General features: G+C 37.2%; 1 protein-coding gene across 1 annotated transcript in view; it reads right to left on the reverse strand.

The window, feature by feature from the left end:
• Positions 1-16,643, reverse strand: part of MYO3B (myosin IIIB) — a gene marked incomplete at both ends in the record, with an annotated part of 209,195 nt that overhangs the window by 102,914 nt on the left and 89,638 nt on the right. The window contains 4 exon segments of the mRNA XM_082311465.1: positions 2,613-2,717; positions 3,585-3,701; positions 4,593-4,689; positions 16,333-16,488. Of these exon segments, the coding sequence (XP_082167591.1) occupies positions 2,613-2,717; positions 3,585-3,701; positions 4,593-4,689; positions 16,333-16,488 (475 nt within the window).

Consider the following 16,643-nt stretch of genomic DNA (forward strand, 5'->3'; position numbering starts at 1 on the left):
CCCTCAACTCCCTTCTGAAGGGAAAGATCAGCAAAGGCTCAGTGTAATAATTTATTCCCTAGATTACTAAAATGCATCTTGCAATGCCTGATAGCAATGTGCATATGTGTGAAGCAGCGACTGAATTTCTAAGGGGTAAGACATATAAATGACTGACCATGTCTACAGGCTAACACATGCTATGCACATGAGGCTTGTTTCAAATGCTTAAAAGTCAGAAAATTGCCACAGCTCAGTTGATGAGACATAATTCAACAGTGCCTCTGAGATCACTGCACTGACTTCATATGAATTAACATGAAACACACAGTACAGCTGTATTTAATACTCTGACAGAAAGTCTGCTCCTGGATTTACAAATAATCTTAAATACTTGCTGCTGTGTAGAGAGCTTATTCTGTAGGTGACGCTGATATTCAAGCTACAACAGGAAACTAGCATCTAAACATTTCAGAAAAATATGCATCTGTTCATTGGATAACTCTGGGAGAACATATCCATCTTCTTCCTGAGTCAGCAGTCCTTAACACATGCTATTTTATAGGCTCTCCAAATGGCTTCCAGAATCAGGGATTAGCTAGAATGGTCTAAATCACTTGGTACCCTCCTCTCTGCTGTTACGCTTCACGGACGAGATGGAAGTAGAAGGCCAGTACACCTCAAAGGCCAGTTCACACCTGAACACTGAAGCATCAACACTTCAGATCATAGCAAGAGTAAGAATTCTAACAGCATTTATTATTTTCCCATTTTTTCATGTGTTCTACAGATCACCAGTACAAATATTAGCCTACTTAAGGTACAGTATCAAGTGACATGTAATTAAAATGTTATCACTGAGCAGTTGCATAGATTCGTGTGTTTTTATGCAAACACCTGAAAATTATTTGCACCACACTGTGAACATACAAGATTCTTGGCTGGGAGAAGATACAAAGTCCTAAAATACTTGATGCAATGACACTTCATATAGAACTGAGCTTTGTGAAAAGGCTTGAAAGATGTAGCAGTTCTTTGGCGGTGTCTTGTGGTATCTGACAGCCGGTGCAGGGATTGACTCTAAATAATATGCGCAATATGCCATTTGCAGCTCATTTATTTGCTTCTTGTTGGGTATTTTTGTTCTTGGAAACAGATAACCTAATGATGGATTTACAGGGTTACGATATATAACTTAATTGTCTTTGTGTGACTACAAAAGTCATGTACAACAGTTGATACAGTTAAAGCCCATGAGTTCTTGTAGAACTCATAAAACTCTTGTCGAATTGGCCAGAACTTCACTTTAGCTTCAGGAGGAATGTTAGATGTGGAGTCAATTTTCAGGCTTCACAGTAAAATACAAGGAAAAGCTCAATGGATAAATCAAACAGAATCAATACATTTTTGATCTGGCTACAGTGTTTATCTAATGCACCTTTACCTGAAGAACCAACATAAAATTGGCCAGGTAATGGAGATAAACATGCTCCTGTAATCCTTTGCAAACAGAAAACAGGAAACTGATTTAGACGTAAATGAAAATTACTTCTTTACTTCTTAAATGGGTATGAAACATACAACATTAAAGATGTACAAAGTTAGCCTGATGGGCTCATGTCAAAACTAATTTTTTTCCCCAGACAACAAGTTCTCACATAATTTATTCTGCATGAGTACTTATTTTCTTTAATACCTCCATCAAAGAGCATATAAGCCATTAAAGAAACACTAGCCATCTCTCAGGACAGTGTACTTCCACATACTCAGCAGAACACCTTTTTTCTTCATCTTCAATGTCCTTTTTATTTGTCTGCTTTGCTTGCTGTTTTCTGATTGCAGTTTTTTTATTATTTTATTCTGCTTTTGTGTTCTTAAAAAAGCATTTTCTATGAATTATTGTGTGATGTGCAGGGCAAAATCAGGAGGATTTTATAAATAAAAATAATTATTAGCCCTCAATATTCATGTGCATACAGGACATCAATTAGAAAGAGTACAAAGTTACAGTCTTAAGAATACAATAAAAAGAAATCTAGCTTCTACAGCATGGTATTTCATTCTCATTAAAATCATTGCTATACAATTGGATTTGTGTCCTTATTGCATTTATATTACACCTATCCTTAATATATTTTACTAAAAAAAAATAGTTAATGGTTCCTATTTTTTGTGACTTGTAGTTAAAGGAATTGATTATCCATTGCTTGATGGTGTCTTTATGCAACGGAAAAGTGGTTCAAACTGTTAATCTGCTAAGACATTGAGACCCTCCTATTTTATACAGGTGTAAATTATTACAATACCTAGTGCAAGACAGGCTAGAATCAGAGTGTGCAGCAACACTCTGCAGCTGGTGTCAACTGCCAGGACTCCATGGGTTTCCAGGAAACTATATTGGTCAGGTAAGCCTATCACCTTTATTTGACCTTTTAGTCTCTTTTATGCCACTGTGTCCTCTTTAGAATTCCCAAATCTGACTAGATTTCTACTCTGTTTTTCCTGATGCAGGAATAAAAGGCTTAAAGAAAAAATTTCCCAAAGTACAACATAACAGAACATTGGCCATAGCCATGTAGCATAGTGGCAGTATGACTAATATGAAATCTAAAACAAAATAAACAGATTCTTACCTGATCTTTGCTGAATGTAACCATACTTTGGTAGGCAGCATCCGCAGAGGCAAATATGTGGGGGGGATTTGATGAACGCTTCACACCATGGTAAAGCTTGGAGAACTAAATTTTAAAAAGAACACACCATAGTCAAAATACAGAACTTTGCTACATAATTAAGAACTGAAAAGAGGATAGTGACTATCTTCCACCTGTTCAACAGAATGTATTTGCCTGTTTTACCACAGAATTTCCCCTGAATCACCTGGAAGAGTAGTAATTCTTGGCACTGCCCAACTTCCAGAATATAAATTACAACACCTAAAATGCACTCTGACATTTCCCAGACAAGACAGTGAAGAGAACTGTATCACAAGGAACAGAATTTCAAACACAGGCATTCAACCAAGGAAATACCCAACCTACACAAAAGAAACTTCAAAGATAACCGTGACTCTGAAATCTGGCCCCTCTACCTGCAACCCCGATTTAGGCACCCATGGGGACTAAGATTTATGGCTCCACCTTTCTTCATATTTATAGAGAATTGAGCTGCCTCTATCTTTACAGCATTTGATTCACTTCTTTCTTTCAAGCAGCAGCTGATGGCACAGGACATGTAATAACCCAACAGTCAGAGCAATTCTTCAGGAAGCGACAGCCTCAGCATGAGGAGGTTCATATAACCATCTTCTGTTTCCCAGAAGAAAGCCCTGAACGCCAGACAAGAGGCACAGCTGTGGCTGGGGTAATCTTCATCCCTCCTGTGAAATTTGTGCCACCAAGCAGAAAGCAATGAAATCAAATGAGACTGAATTTAAAAAAAAAAGAGAAAAAAAAAAAAGGATTTGTAGCCACACTTTTCTGGAAGAAGAAAAAGCTGGGGTTTAGTCTGTGCTCCTAGCTTCCAATATCATTTAAGTATTTTAGCCAGTGGTGTTAATATAAAATGTAAAGTGAGTACTGTCCACAGCTTGGAATCTCTCTTACCTGGGGAGAATAAATGCTGAGATTTTGGAAGGGGTTTAAGGCTATTAAAATGTCTCCAACATAAGTATAAATTTGTAAGTCAGCGTAGCGTTTCTGCAGCTGATGGATAATTGTATCCTGAGAAGATTACAAAAAGTTTGATAGTTAAACAGTATTTTCCCAGTTAGGAAGATTTTTGTAAATATACTGAGAACACTGATTAAGAAATACTTATTCTAAGTGTTACTAATTATTTTTCAAATGCCAACACCACAAAACCAAACAAATATTGTCAAAATTCTCGCTAATGCCATAAAATGAAGTTAAACGGCAACTCCTATTTCCAGATTAGTACATACTTTGTTATACCAGCCTGAGAAGCAAACCTTCTGAAGAGAAAATGGCCATGCACATTACTGCTGCACTTCATAGTACATTTCCATTTCATTTTTTATTTGACCATGAAACAAGGATAATAATTTTTCAAGGATTAAATTTTAAGTGGTAGTAAGAGACCGTTTTAAACAGGACACTAGCACAATTTAGTATTATGTCTTTTTCTTGCTGGTGTGCAATTTAAGGACCATCAAAAGAAAAATTTACAGATACTCTGCATATAGGTGATATAGTGAAATCTGCAACTGATATTGTTTTATCACTTTTTATCCAGAACCTGTAGATACCATATTACTCTATATAAATTCATCAATTTTAGGAAAAATCACTTAAATCTAGATCTTCATGACTAAACTTCACATTTTAGGAAACTCACGAAATAATTTAAAATAGCATCACTCATAATTAAATTCTTCCACATAATAGGATTCACTGCTACTGCTTTCATGTCAGTCTACAGAATATTAACAAAGTGATGATAGCAGATCAGTCATGTGACAACTCCTTTGCCACGGTGAGACAAAAGCTTGCAAGAAGGAACTCTTCTCATTCTGTTAAAAGAAGCCTAAAAAGCAGAAACAGGCAAAATGTGATGCACAATTGTCAGAAATTGCTACTCAGACAGTACAGTACCTCATCTAGAACTTCTAGATTTACCAGATCGTCATCTAGAGAGTACTTGTCAGCTCCATCCACATGGTAAGGTCTTCTAGTATGTATACGTTCATGCCTGGAAGTTTGTTAGTAGAGCACCAGCGTTATAAAACTGTATTGAGGACAGCAAACATTAAGAGGCAATGGGATGTCATGGGTGAGTGTTTTTGTCATGCGGAAAACACAGACTCTCTGAAATACATATTTTTGCTTGAAATATCCTTTTATAAAAGCAATAGGTCAGCTTGCTGTCCAGTGTAATAAGTTTTCTCTTTCACAATATATAAGCCTATGTATTTAGCAATGCTCAGAGATGAAGATTTATCTCCCCATTCACACAGTGAAGTATAAAAACATTCTCCCTCTTTTCCCTTCCCTTCTTGCTCTAAGTTAATCAACTACCACTCTGTTTAATTAAATCTTCCCCCCATGTATCCAGCCTATAGTATTGTCATCTAACAAAGTTATAAGAAGCAATAAGTAGTATAAAATCCTTCTGTTACCTTGATGTAAGCCAAAGTGCCTCCTCAGATGACCCTAGATCTGGCCCAAAACAACATTTTTGAACCACAGCTGCCATCAGACTCTAAATTGTATGGATGTTCAGTCAGCTTGTCCTCAGAGATTTAAGCCACACAATAAGCAGCAGAGACAAACTGTCACATAACCCCTTTATAATCAGATTATACTGAAGGAATCTTTGAAAATGCTGTGTACATGTTTTTAAACAACACATCTTGCTGAAACAGGGACAAATCAAGAGGCTGTAATATGTCTTCCACAGAGGGGGTGAAATACGAATGCTGTAAGCACAACTAGGCTTTTCTTTACAACAAACATAATCAAAGCATAGTAGGAGAACACCCACCGAGATACAGTCTGCATCCCGCTGAGTAACATTTAGCATTGATCCTCAATGACAGTCCTTGACAGATTGTTTCTGCATTGGTTGCCATGTGGAAAGTAGGAATCACATGATCACACATCCCGAAACAATGCTAAATATTATATCAAGCACTAACAGAATGGTACTGTGACTTGACAGGAAACACTGTTCATCTATAATGCTGAAGGTTAATATGAAGATGTAGCAGGTCTTTTTGTCTTTAATCATATATTCATATACTCATGGAATCCTGTTTATGTACGCTTCTACATTTGAAGCTAGTCGGCTTTCATTCAGTAATAAAAGTGTTTTCATATCCAAGAACTATTATATCATCAGAACAATTATTGCACGGAAAGCCTCTAACAAACAGGAAGGAGGAGAAGAGTGTTAGCTATGAGTACAGCTTCACTGATAACAGCAAATCACATTTAAAGATCCTAATTTTTTTATGTCTATTTTTATTAATTTTCTTTATTTACTTTTGGCTACTCGATGAGCTCTGGAAAACTATTTTGTAATGGTTTATTTGAATTGTAACTAAATAAAACTGTGCAAACTGTTCTGGCAGCTAGGAAATAAAATAGTGGGAACATAGCAGGTTTTGCTGACATTCCCACTTATATTTTACATCCTACATTCCCAGAGATGGTAGTTTGCTTGATGTTGTACATATGAAGAAATTAAAGAAAGAGAACACAAATAAGAAGCTATGAAAGAAAAATTGTTACAGTGGGTATTATTGTCCAGTGGGCAGCATGGAGATCATGTGAATTTGTTCGAAGTTCCATTCAATTAAATTTTCCATTTTCAGATCTTTGATTAGGTGGTGGGTTTTACATTCTTTTTGGCTTTTTTTTTTAAAGCAGTTGCTATATTCAAGAACATTACACTTTGCTGACAAGCCAGATCCTCAAAGGAGTAAGAATGCATGTAAGTGGCCTAATGAACTACTGTTTTTTCTAATTGTTGTTTCCATTTCAAACCAGAATTCAACCTCTTACTTCACTGCACAGAAAAATGCTGTTGTAAATAATGGAAATCATTTAAGAGATGGGACCACCCCTCAGTCTACAAATGAAGTAAATATTTTAACAGTTGCTTTACTTCATGGAGGTGTAACTAACAAAGCAATGGCTAGGCATTATAGCTAGCATAACTCACCTGTGAATCTTTTTCTTTCTTCATCATAGCCACAATATTAAATTGCAACAAGTTGCAAGTACAGATATATTTACCAGAGGTGCAGGGAGGAGGAGGAAGAGGGCACATTCAAACCTAAGCATCTCTAATAGCAGAATGGCTTTGTAAACTTATCTGATTGTGTATTAACCTCCCGCTGTTTGTTCTCCTTAAGTGATAAACAAATCAATTTTTTTTTATTGGAAAGGTTTTTTTTTAACACTATGTCAATAAATAACTAAGGAAACTGGTCTTAGTCAAATATAAGTAAAACATATGTACCTTTGTGCATATATTTTCTTGTGCTTAACTCATTTTCCTAAGTACATGATTAGGAAGAGGATATTAGGAGCATAACATCACATTAGCTTCAAATCTCCTGCTGGATTCATCAGTTTTCTACTGACCCTATGTCCTGCAGATACATTGACAGAGTGGGAAGGAAAAATACAGACAATAACCTTTAATTATTTCCACAATTTTACATCAGAAATAGAATCTGCTTTTAAAATATTTTTTAAAAAATCTTAAAAAGCAGAAGGAAATACTCTTAATTGGGGAAATAATTGTCAGTATATTTTTTGCACAAAACGTAGAATTATCAGCCATTTTTTCAATTACCCTTCCCTTCTGATGACATATAAAATGTACAAATTCTAAGCAAAAGGAAAAGCAAAGGTGTTAGGTTATTTGCCCTGAGGTTCCAGCAATGTTCTGAATCACCCCCTGGAGGATGTAGTCTTTCCACTGACAAAAGAAGCGGTGTAAAGGGCCAGTCAATCAAGGTACCTAACCTTACCAAACCTGAGGAGCAGCATTAGATTTACCCCAGAACTCTAGTGACGAGCACTGTCTGTTGAAAAAGGTTCTATCCTCCCAAGCACCTTCCCTTTTCCTCGTTATCAGGCAGGAATAGCTTGAACGGACAGAGTTTTCTTGGATTTTGGAGGAGGAGCAAAAGGCGAGAAGCATTTCTCCCTTGGGAGAACAATTTCATGAAGAGGGTGGGAAGCATTCATTTTTTCTATTTGTGGGGAAGAGACAGTTTGAAAGAAAACAACCTCTTTTTGTACTAGACACCAGCCACAGTAATAGAAGTGCACTGTAAATAGCTATATGTTCATATGACTCCGCTATCAAGCTGATGATGGGGAAGGAAAAGGTAGATGGACCACATAGACTTCTAGATCGAAAAGTCATCTTGCTGGCAGGTACAACCTGAGGAAGAAAGCAGCATAGGCCAAGAATTTTTGTGTTCATTGGGAAGCTTCCTCTCTGATGTCTCTCCCCTCCACCCTTAACATTATTTTATGAATGCCTTTACTTTGGCCTCTTGGTGCAGCTAAGTATTTACGTTTACTGTTGTTTTTCTAGGACTCACATAGGAAAAACTGTTTCTGTACTTGTTCTTCTCTAAATTATTGACAATTTTAAAATGAGTTGCGCCCAAACTGAGATTTACAAGAAAAATACTCAACACAATGAGAAAGAAAAAAGAGTGGCGAGTGTGCTACTGCCACACAGAGAAACACAGCCTACTTCCTGTGCATTGCAGAGAGTGAATTTTGCTCCTGTACATCAAGTTTCAGCCTGGCGTAATTTGTTGAAGCAAGGTGATACTAGAAACACTGACATAGCCTTAATTACAATATAAATGCTGCAGCTATAACGAAAATCTGTGCAACCTCCAGTAAAAACATACACACTATAATCAGACCAAGGATCACTTTGGGGGGCCACAGTAGCTTTGTGATTTAAAAAAAAAAGGAAAAAGAAAAAAAAAAGTTTTAAACTCATTTGCCTAATATTCGTATAGATGAAGGCTAGAAGAATTGCATTAAATTACATTGTGTATAGCATCAGAGGACTATTTCTGGTTCTGTTTCTGTTATTCTCTCTGAGTCCAAAGGAAATTACTGGCTGGATGCAATCAAGTTCCTTCCAGCTAATTGCTTTCAAAACTAAATGTGAGCTGGCAGAGAAGCTAGATATCTGGTTGTAAGAATTACTTCCTTGGATGGACTGCTGCTGTAATCCAGCTGGCTAATAAGAAGGGGGAAGCTGCCAAGCCACCGCATTCTCATCCTAATATCTGACAAGGTAGCCTGAACATACCTGCCCTTCTCAAACTATTAGATGCTTAGATTTCTTTTTGCTTTTTTTCCTTTTTTATTTTTTTTCCCAGGCTTCTTCAAGTTTGATTCTTCCTGATGTACAGATTTGCATTTTATCCTTCAAAATGCAAGGTTTCACAACTATCCGTTCCCCATTACAGAAACAAACTTCTAAATGGTGACCAGCAGTGGCACACTGATCCAGCATGACCCAAACCAGTAAACTCTGAACTCTTTACTGTCTACAGTAAACTTGTTCAAAACTTTATCCATGCAAATGCTGAAGTTTTTTCATTCTTTTAAAAACTGAAACTGGAGGTTGGTAGAAGACCTCTTCTGGCTGATTCCTATGAAGAAGCCTATTTACAGACAGGAACGTTAGCTACCTAGTCTGTAGGAAAACATCCAAGAGAAGAATGAGCTACGTCTGGAGTTGGCCTCTTCAAAGCTGCTAATAACTGGGAAACTGCCACTTTGAACCATATAACCAAAGCCATTTGATACTTGATCATCATTAACTCTCAAACATCAAATCAATTATTCAATTTTCAGGCCAGGAGTTATTAATCACTTGAAGAAATATAGAAGACCATGGTTTTGCTCAACTTCAGCTACTGTGACATTTGATAGACAGAGCTAACAAAATAAACGTAGATGGCAACTGGTGATTATTAAATATTTTCGTTTGCTTAAAATTATTACAGACGTATCTACTGCATTTCTCCACATTAACTCCCCTAAAGAACAGCCAAATGCCACACAGGGACCCACAGTATCTAAAATCTTGAAAGACAGCTTGTAAGAATATTACCAAGGGCAAAATTTTTAAAATACATTCTGTGAAGACTCTTCTTCCCTGTTTCCAATTCTAAGCTTTTAATCATGTATTTTCCTCCTTGATGGTCTGCTCCTCCACCATAGTCAAAAGGCAGTTGATAGATCTGCTACTACATTTGAATTTCTCCATCTCATCTCACATGCTGTTGTGACTTTGCTTTTTTAGATTTTCTCCTGCATGCTATACTGCATAGAGCAACCTGTTATTTTAAGATTGTTCATAAATAGGTAATTTCTTAATTGCTGTACATTCAAACGGGGAAAAAAACCCAGAACATTTTCATTTCATTTACTTTTGCTGATGGTCAGTACTTTTCAAACCTTCAGTTAAACATCATAAATCCTCCAGTTTTCCATTACTTTTACTCACAAGCCACTAAAACTTTTTTTTTTTAAAATGGAATAAAATGGGAAGTTTACTTTTTTGATAAAGTCTTCCTAAAGGATGCAAGATTTTATCATCAAAAGTTATGCAAGGAAGGGCTGGGATAATAGACAGAATATTGGGGTTCCAAATTTGAGTTTCCCTTCAAATGTCTCCATGACAAGCTCTATGGTATTTTTAAACATTATTTATGGAACTTGAGATACTGCCTAGCTTAAAGGACTCTGGAGGTTTTCACATATGTTTTCCAACTTTTTCAACACTGAACCAGCTGCCGACTTTGCCAGGTTTAGATTAAGTCCTGACAAGGATGAAAAAATGGGGATAATATTTGATGTTTATAAACAAGCTCCAGAGAACGTGCCCCCTTTTTGCAGTACCTTTTGCCAATGTAGACACAAAGAGTCATTTAACATTTAGGAATATTAGGAAACAGACTAAATCCCTTCTGATTTCTTCCTTCAGCAGGCTGGCAATCAGCCTGGAAGTTGGAAAATCTTGTACTGTAAGTCAAAAAAGCAACTGACCACACAAATGACTTCAAGAGATCAAAAAGCTTATTTGGAAAGTGAGCCGCTCTCTCTTACCATCTCCCTTAATGGATTACCAAACACACTGAAACACTATTTAACAAAAATACAGTCCACACAAACAGAGCAAATGTTTACTATTAAGTGAGAATTAACAATATCCATAATCTGTAATGTATCTTTGCCTAGAGTCTTCCAGACTCTAGGGCAGAAAGAATGGAAGAAAAAATGGCTAGAGCTTCAGGCGCTATGCATGTTTCTCTTCATTAACAGGTTTACAGTGACCAAAGGTATAGTACGGCTTTATGGAACAAGTAAAAGACAAAGTTCTTGCCTCAGACAAACTGCTATCTATTTTTTGTAGGTATAATGTATTAAGTAAAGCTATTAATAGCCATTTCATAAGTGGAGAAACAGAGAAATATTGAAGGTAAGTGATATAACAGAGGTTACACAGTAATTCAGAGAGAGAATGAGGAATAAACCACAAACCTCTACCATGTTTTTGTATTATAATTTAGAGGGTGCCTAAACATTCTTGGTATTTTACTGACATGCAGTTGCATGAATCTTTAAGAACTTATCCCTGAAATATAGCAAGATTACTATCAACTTGACTTGTGTACTGTTCTTTACTTAGAGAATACAGAATTAGCCACAAAGTCTACATCAACATTCAGTTATTATTACTGTACCAAAAAAACTTTTTTAATTCTGCTTATCATTCCTGACCAATGTTTGCATGTTCTGTTGTCCACGCCTTACTGTAACTCAGATTCCTGCTTTTTTCCAGTTCTGCAATTTCATGCTAGATGAGATACAAGTCTTTAAGAATTAATTACAGTTCTTGTTCTCACAATGTTATTATGCATGAGGACACTATTTGGATAACCTGAAAGCATTTTACAGTCCTTGTGTGAGTACAGGATTGGTAAAGTAAAAAAAAAAAACCAACCCTGACTGAGAGCCTGTGACAGCATTCTCTCTGATTTTAAGAAATGCTTCCTGCCAAGAGGCAGCTATATAATGATGGGAATAAGAGTGCTCTGGCTCCCAAGATGAACTACAAATCAGTATCCATGTGTTAAAAAGTAATGATGTATTCGACTTTTGAATAGATGGGAAAAAAAAAATTCAGCATCGCTGGAACAAATATATGTGAAGCAATGTTCTGATGTACTAACCTCTCTTTTTTTTTTAAGGATTAAAGAAATCTTATAAAAATAGAACTAGTGGACTATTTAACACCAAATACATTTCTTAAAATTAAGCTTCATCTAACTGCTTCCATGGCAAAGCTGTTAATGAAAAGTATATTGCTGTTAATTAGCATTTATGCCCCGGTATTGTTAGAAACCATACAACACATACACATAGTTAATTGATAGCTTATAAAAGGGATATGGAGAAGAGAGAAAGCTAATACTCAGAGCTCAACCTTATGCAGCCGTGGCACTGGACTTTCTCACAAAGTTTTTCCCCATGACAGTATAAGAAACAGGCAATGCAGGAGTAATGTGCTGATGCTGAAATTTCAGCTTCAGTCAGGACCATGGCAAGACTCAAGGATTTCAGTCTAGAAGATGCCAACAGATGAGAAAAGAATCTTCCTCCTCATTACAAGTGTGGAGAGAGGGGTACCCTGGCTGGGTTTTCTGAAACTGAAAACACCTATTTGCATAAGGACAGGAGATATCTGCATCTCACTGATGAAAATAATTTAGGAAAAAATAAAACTGGTGGAAAAGTTTCAAAAAGCATCTTTTTCAGTAAAAAAAGCAGGAGCAATTGCTAATGCCATTTTTCATTTTAAAAGTCATCTTTTACTAGCATAAAGGAAATAATAGAGTATAAATCTCTCTAGTAAGTTCTCTCATGGCAAAGTGACAATATGTTTGTCGGCAACAAACTGATGATAGCAACAAATGTATGCATTAGTAGGCTCCTTGGAGCTCAGCAAGGACAATGAAGTGCCCCTTCAGTTCAGAGGTGTGAAGAACTGTGCTGAAGCTAAGCCTAATTATACTGCACACAAAGAAGTTTATAACTGAAGAATGAAAGAAACTGAAGTACGGAGATATTTCAGTCTGTGGCTCCAGAGGTCGACCCAAATGACCCTGCTAAAAAGGGACAGCTTGCTTCTTTCTACCCCTCTCCCCCTTATTCCTGGTCATGTGAAGTACTCCCTCCTTTACTTCAGCTATATCAGTTGAGGCACCCCTTTGCAATCACTAAGGGTAGAAAATTATCTGTGTGTTTCTGCTGGCTTAGTTTTTTTCTCTTATTTTAGAAGTTCCAGCTAAGGAGGTTTTGACAATCACTGGAGATGCAATAAAAACAGCATCATGAGCTTGATCCTGGGACCTGTGGGAAAATGAGAGAAAGAAGCCAGTTCTCTCCTTTTCAGTAGCAGTGAACTGCTGGATCAGCTCTCCACATGTGTCCATCATACCCTCTAAATCAGTAATGCTGACTTTCTAGTCTGCAGGCCTACTCTCAGGCACAATGACCTTAAGTGATGTCCCAAAATAGGCAAAACTGGCATGGCTCAATTGGAAAGAGAATCCTATTTAAAAAACCACAGGTGCTGAGTCAGTAAAGAATCAAAAGATGCATATGCAAAGCACTGATGCTGGAAGACTTTCAAATGAGACAAACCCCAGATACCTCCTGATCAGTTGTCATCACCAGTGAGTCCCTGGGTTCCCTCACAGTAGAAGTGCCATTAACACAGCATCCTGATGATTTCCTAGTTTCTGGAAATTTTCAGCCTGTGCTCTGAGAACGTTTTCTTTTACTTATCTTTTAAATGATTGATCTGTAGTGTTGCTGTACTAAAAAAGGGCATCTACTTTTCTTTATCTCTGAACACCAGGGAATTAATGCACATTTCATTGTACCTGCCATGGGCACATCAATAAACAGAAAAAGCATGCACATATATCCAATGGTATAACAGAAAGGTTTTACTCAACATGGGTTTTAATTGGCCTATTTACTTTGAAGTGGTGACTATACATTGAGATTACTTCTACAGATAACCACAAATGAATGCCAGTAATTTTTTTTTTTACAGTACCATCTGGTCATGTGTTCTTCTGCGTGTCTGATTCTGTATTGAAAATTATTTTATAAATGCATTACAGAGTTTTTAAAGGCTTTTAATTGGTACCAATTTTCCTAGGGGGTACTATCTCCCTATTACAGAGCCAAACTCCTTACTATTATAAGAGTATGTCTATCCTCTGGGGAAAATTATAATTAGATGCTCCTGGTGGTTGGTTCTCTTGTAATAACCTTATGTTTGTAGTCCAGTATTAACTGCCTGGCCCACAGACTCGATGCTTTGCAGGGATATGCTTTTGCAATCTCATTAAAGTTTGTACCAATCTGATCAAATTTCAAATCTTTGGGAAGTCAGCCCTTCATCATTCTGAACAGTATGTTGTAGATTTCAATGGTAAATAATCACTAAATTTTTGTCCTCACTGAGCATGCTCTCAGCCCTGATCAAAGTGGGCTGGTGCTTCAAAGAACATGTAAGGATACTATAGTATAATGCTACAACAATCAGAAAGACATTCTTTAACAGCAGGTAGGCCCATTGGCTTCAAAGTGAAGCCAATAGCAAGGCCCACTGGCTTCAAAGTGAAGGTAAAGACAACTATTTCTCCAGCAGCCTAATCATGTCTCCCCTCTTACCATTCACTGGCAGAGAAAGGAGCCACCTAATTCAGAGGTGTGGCTAAAAGCGAACCAAGACTCCAGGAAAGAACAAGATGGGTGCAAAGCGTCTGCTGAGAGTAGAGCTTTAAGAGTAGATTAGAAACTATAACAGACCTGGGAAAGGTGAATTCAGTGATGAGAAAGAACAAGAAGGCTGCGAGCTACATTATCAGGTGAGGAGGAACACCAAGAACAGAGAAACGGCTGGAAAAATAGAAGAACCTGGACTAGGACTTGCTGAAGAAGGTGGAGATTAGAAACAGAAGCTATTGGAGTGGTAGAGGAATAAGACACAAGAAGCTGACTCTAACAGGAGAACAAAGCCTTAAGGACAAACAGAACGAACAGTGAATAGACACTGATGGGAACGATGGGTCAGATAACCATCTGGGACCTGGGACAGGGAACATAGGACTAGTTGGCCAAGTAAATTTGGGGGCATCAGGGACAATAATAGAATTCAGACTGGCAGCGAGGATAAGATTAGGACAAAACCCATTGCAATAGAGGCCCCCTTCACTACTGCAATCTGCAGGTGTTACTGCACACAAGTTGCAAATAATTACTCTTGGCAAACAAAATATTTAAGATGGGTTAGGTGGTGACAGGCTAGACAAGGAGTTAAACTCCCTTAGGTGAGCACTGATTCATATGGGTGTGCTGGGAAGCAAAATCCTTCCTACATTCCAGTCATGCATAAGCATAAGGTGCAGAGGCTTGTCTGTCACAACACTCCAGTTAATATATGGAAATTCTTGAGGAAAGAAATGCTGTCTTGGTCTTGATTCCTTCTCACTCCAGATTATGGAGATAGATCCCAGAAGAATGTATTGGAATACCATGAAGAATCCATTGCAGAGCTCCTCTTAGCACAAGAATCATTTCACTCTGTCTGTATCTTCCATTTGGTCAACAGCTGGGAAAACTCTGATACCTTTCGGGTCAGCCAAACCACAGCTGTAAGCAATCTGATCTGTGAGGTGTTACATGGGGGAGGTCTGCTTAGGAGACCAGATAAAGCAGAAACTTCTACTGTAACACTGGCATAGCTCCCTCACCCACAGTAAGCAGTTCCTGGTATATTTTTCCAGAAAAGGAAAAGAAAAAAACCAAAACCCACAGAAGTCAACTTCACCTTGAAACTGTACTTAGAGCTACTCCTTTATTTTAACTTGTACATTTTTGTTTGGGCTTTTAGCATTTAAGCTACGGAGCCTTATGGCATATAAGTATATACATGTTTATGACTTATGAATCATGACATTTAATTTTCTTCATCAACATTAGTAGGTGTTTGTTTATAATAACGGGCCAGAACTTATCTCACTCTAGACAAATTTCATATTACAGAATGATTGCTGAGCTTGGGAAGGTGTGTTCATTTGCATTTAATTCTCTTTTGAAACAGTGAAATTCTGCCACCCTCTGGACAACAACTAAAGTAAGATATATTTACAATCAGCCTCAAAAGTAAAAAATCCCACTGCTGCTGATAAACATTCATTGCTTTTTAAGCTCATTTTAAAATTAATTACTAGGCTGAATGAAAAATAGCAGTTACGATTAAACTACAGACAAAACAATTGCTTTAAGTACTGAATAGCCTTCTTACTAATAGTATCTAATCAAACAGCAAACTTTAAAGTGTTCTGGTCTTAAAGTTTTCTAGTAGTCACTTCATTGTTCACAGTTGTATTTTTAAAGATCTGCTACCAAAATATGATATAATTTTTCATCATGCCAATATACATTTCCACAAACCAGAGCATTCGGGAATTATTAGCATCTCTGTGAGTGAGCCAAAAGTAAATACATATAGAACAGAGTTCAGTGGGAGAAAGAAGGCTAAGGAGAAGGTTGCATTATGGCTGATCAAATTAGCTTTAAAAAGTATCAATGAGAAAACATGTCTCTTCACATGGCACGCAGCACTTACTGCTAACAACACTGCTAGTCAATGCATTAATATGATAATTTGAAACAGTAAATGCCTGTGCAGTTTCAACTTATGCTTCCAGGATTAGTGTGGGGAAGGAGGGCTGCAGCACATATGTTGTACCTTGTTTTGGCTATGGAGCCTATCTGCTGTTGTTCTTGGATGAGCTCAGCCAGCTGTTTTTGGAGAGACATATCTTTACCATGTACTTGTTTAATAAATGGATGCTCCAAAAGATGGGTGACTGAAGGACGCTTTTCAAAATCCTTGATAAGACACCTGTGACAGAGAAATAGTGGTCTCAGGCAATGATGTTATTTCATTACAGGATGATTTGAGTCGGCTTACTGTGCGGCTGTTATTGTACAGTAGTTTCTTTTTCCACAAATTTGAGTTCCTCATTATGCAACAAGACTCCTCCTCTACATTGGAAT

This window comes from Platalea leucorodia (genome assembly GCF_965183815.1).
Source record: "Platalea leucorodia genome assembly, chromosome: 5".
NCBI classification, from domain to species: domain Eukaryota; kingdom Metazoa; phylum Chordata; class Aves; order Pelecaniformes; family Threskiornithidae; genus Platalea; species Platalea leucorodia.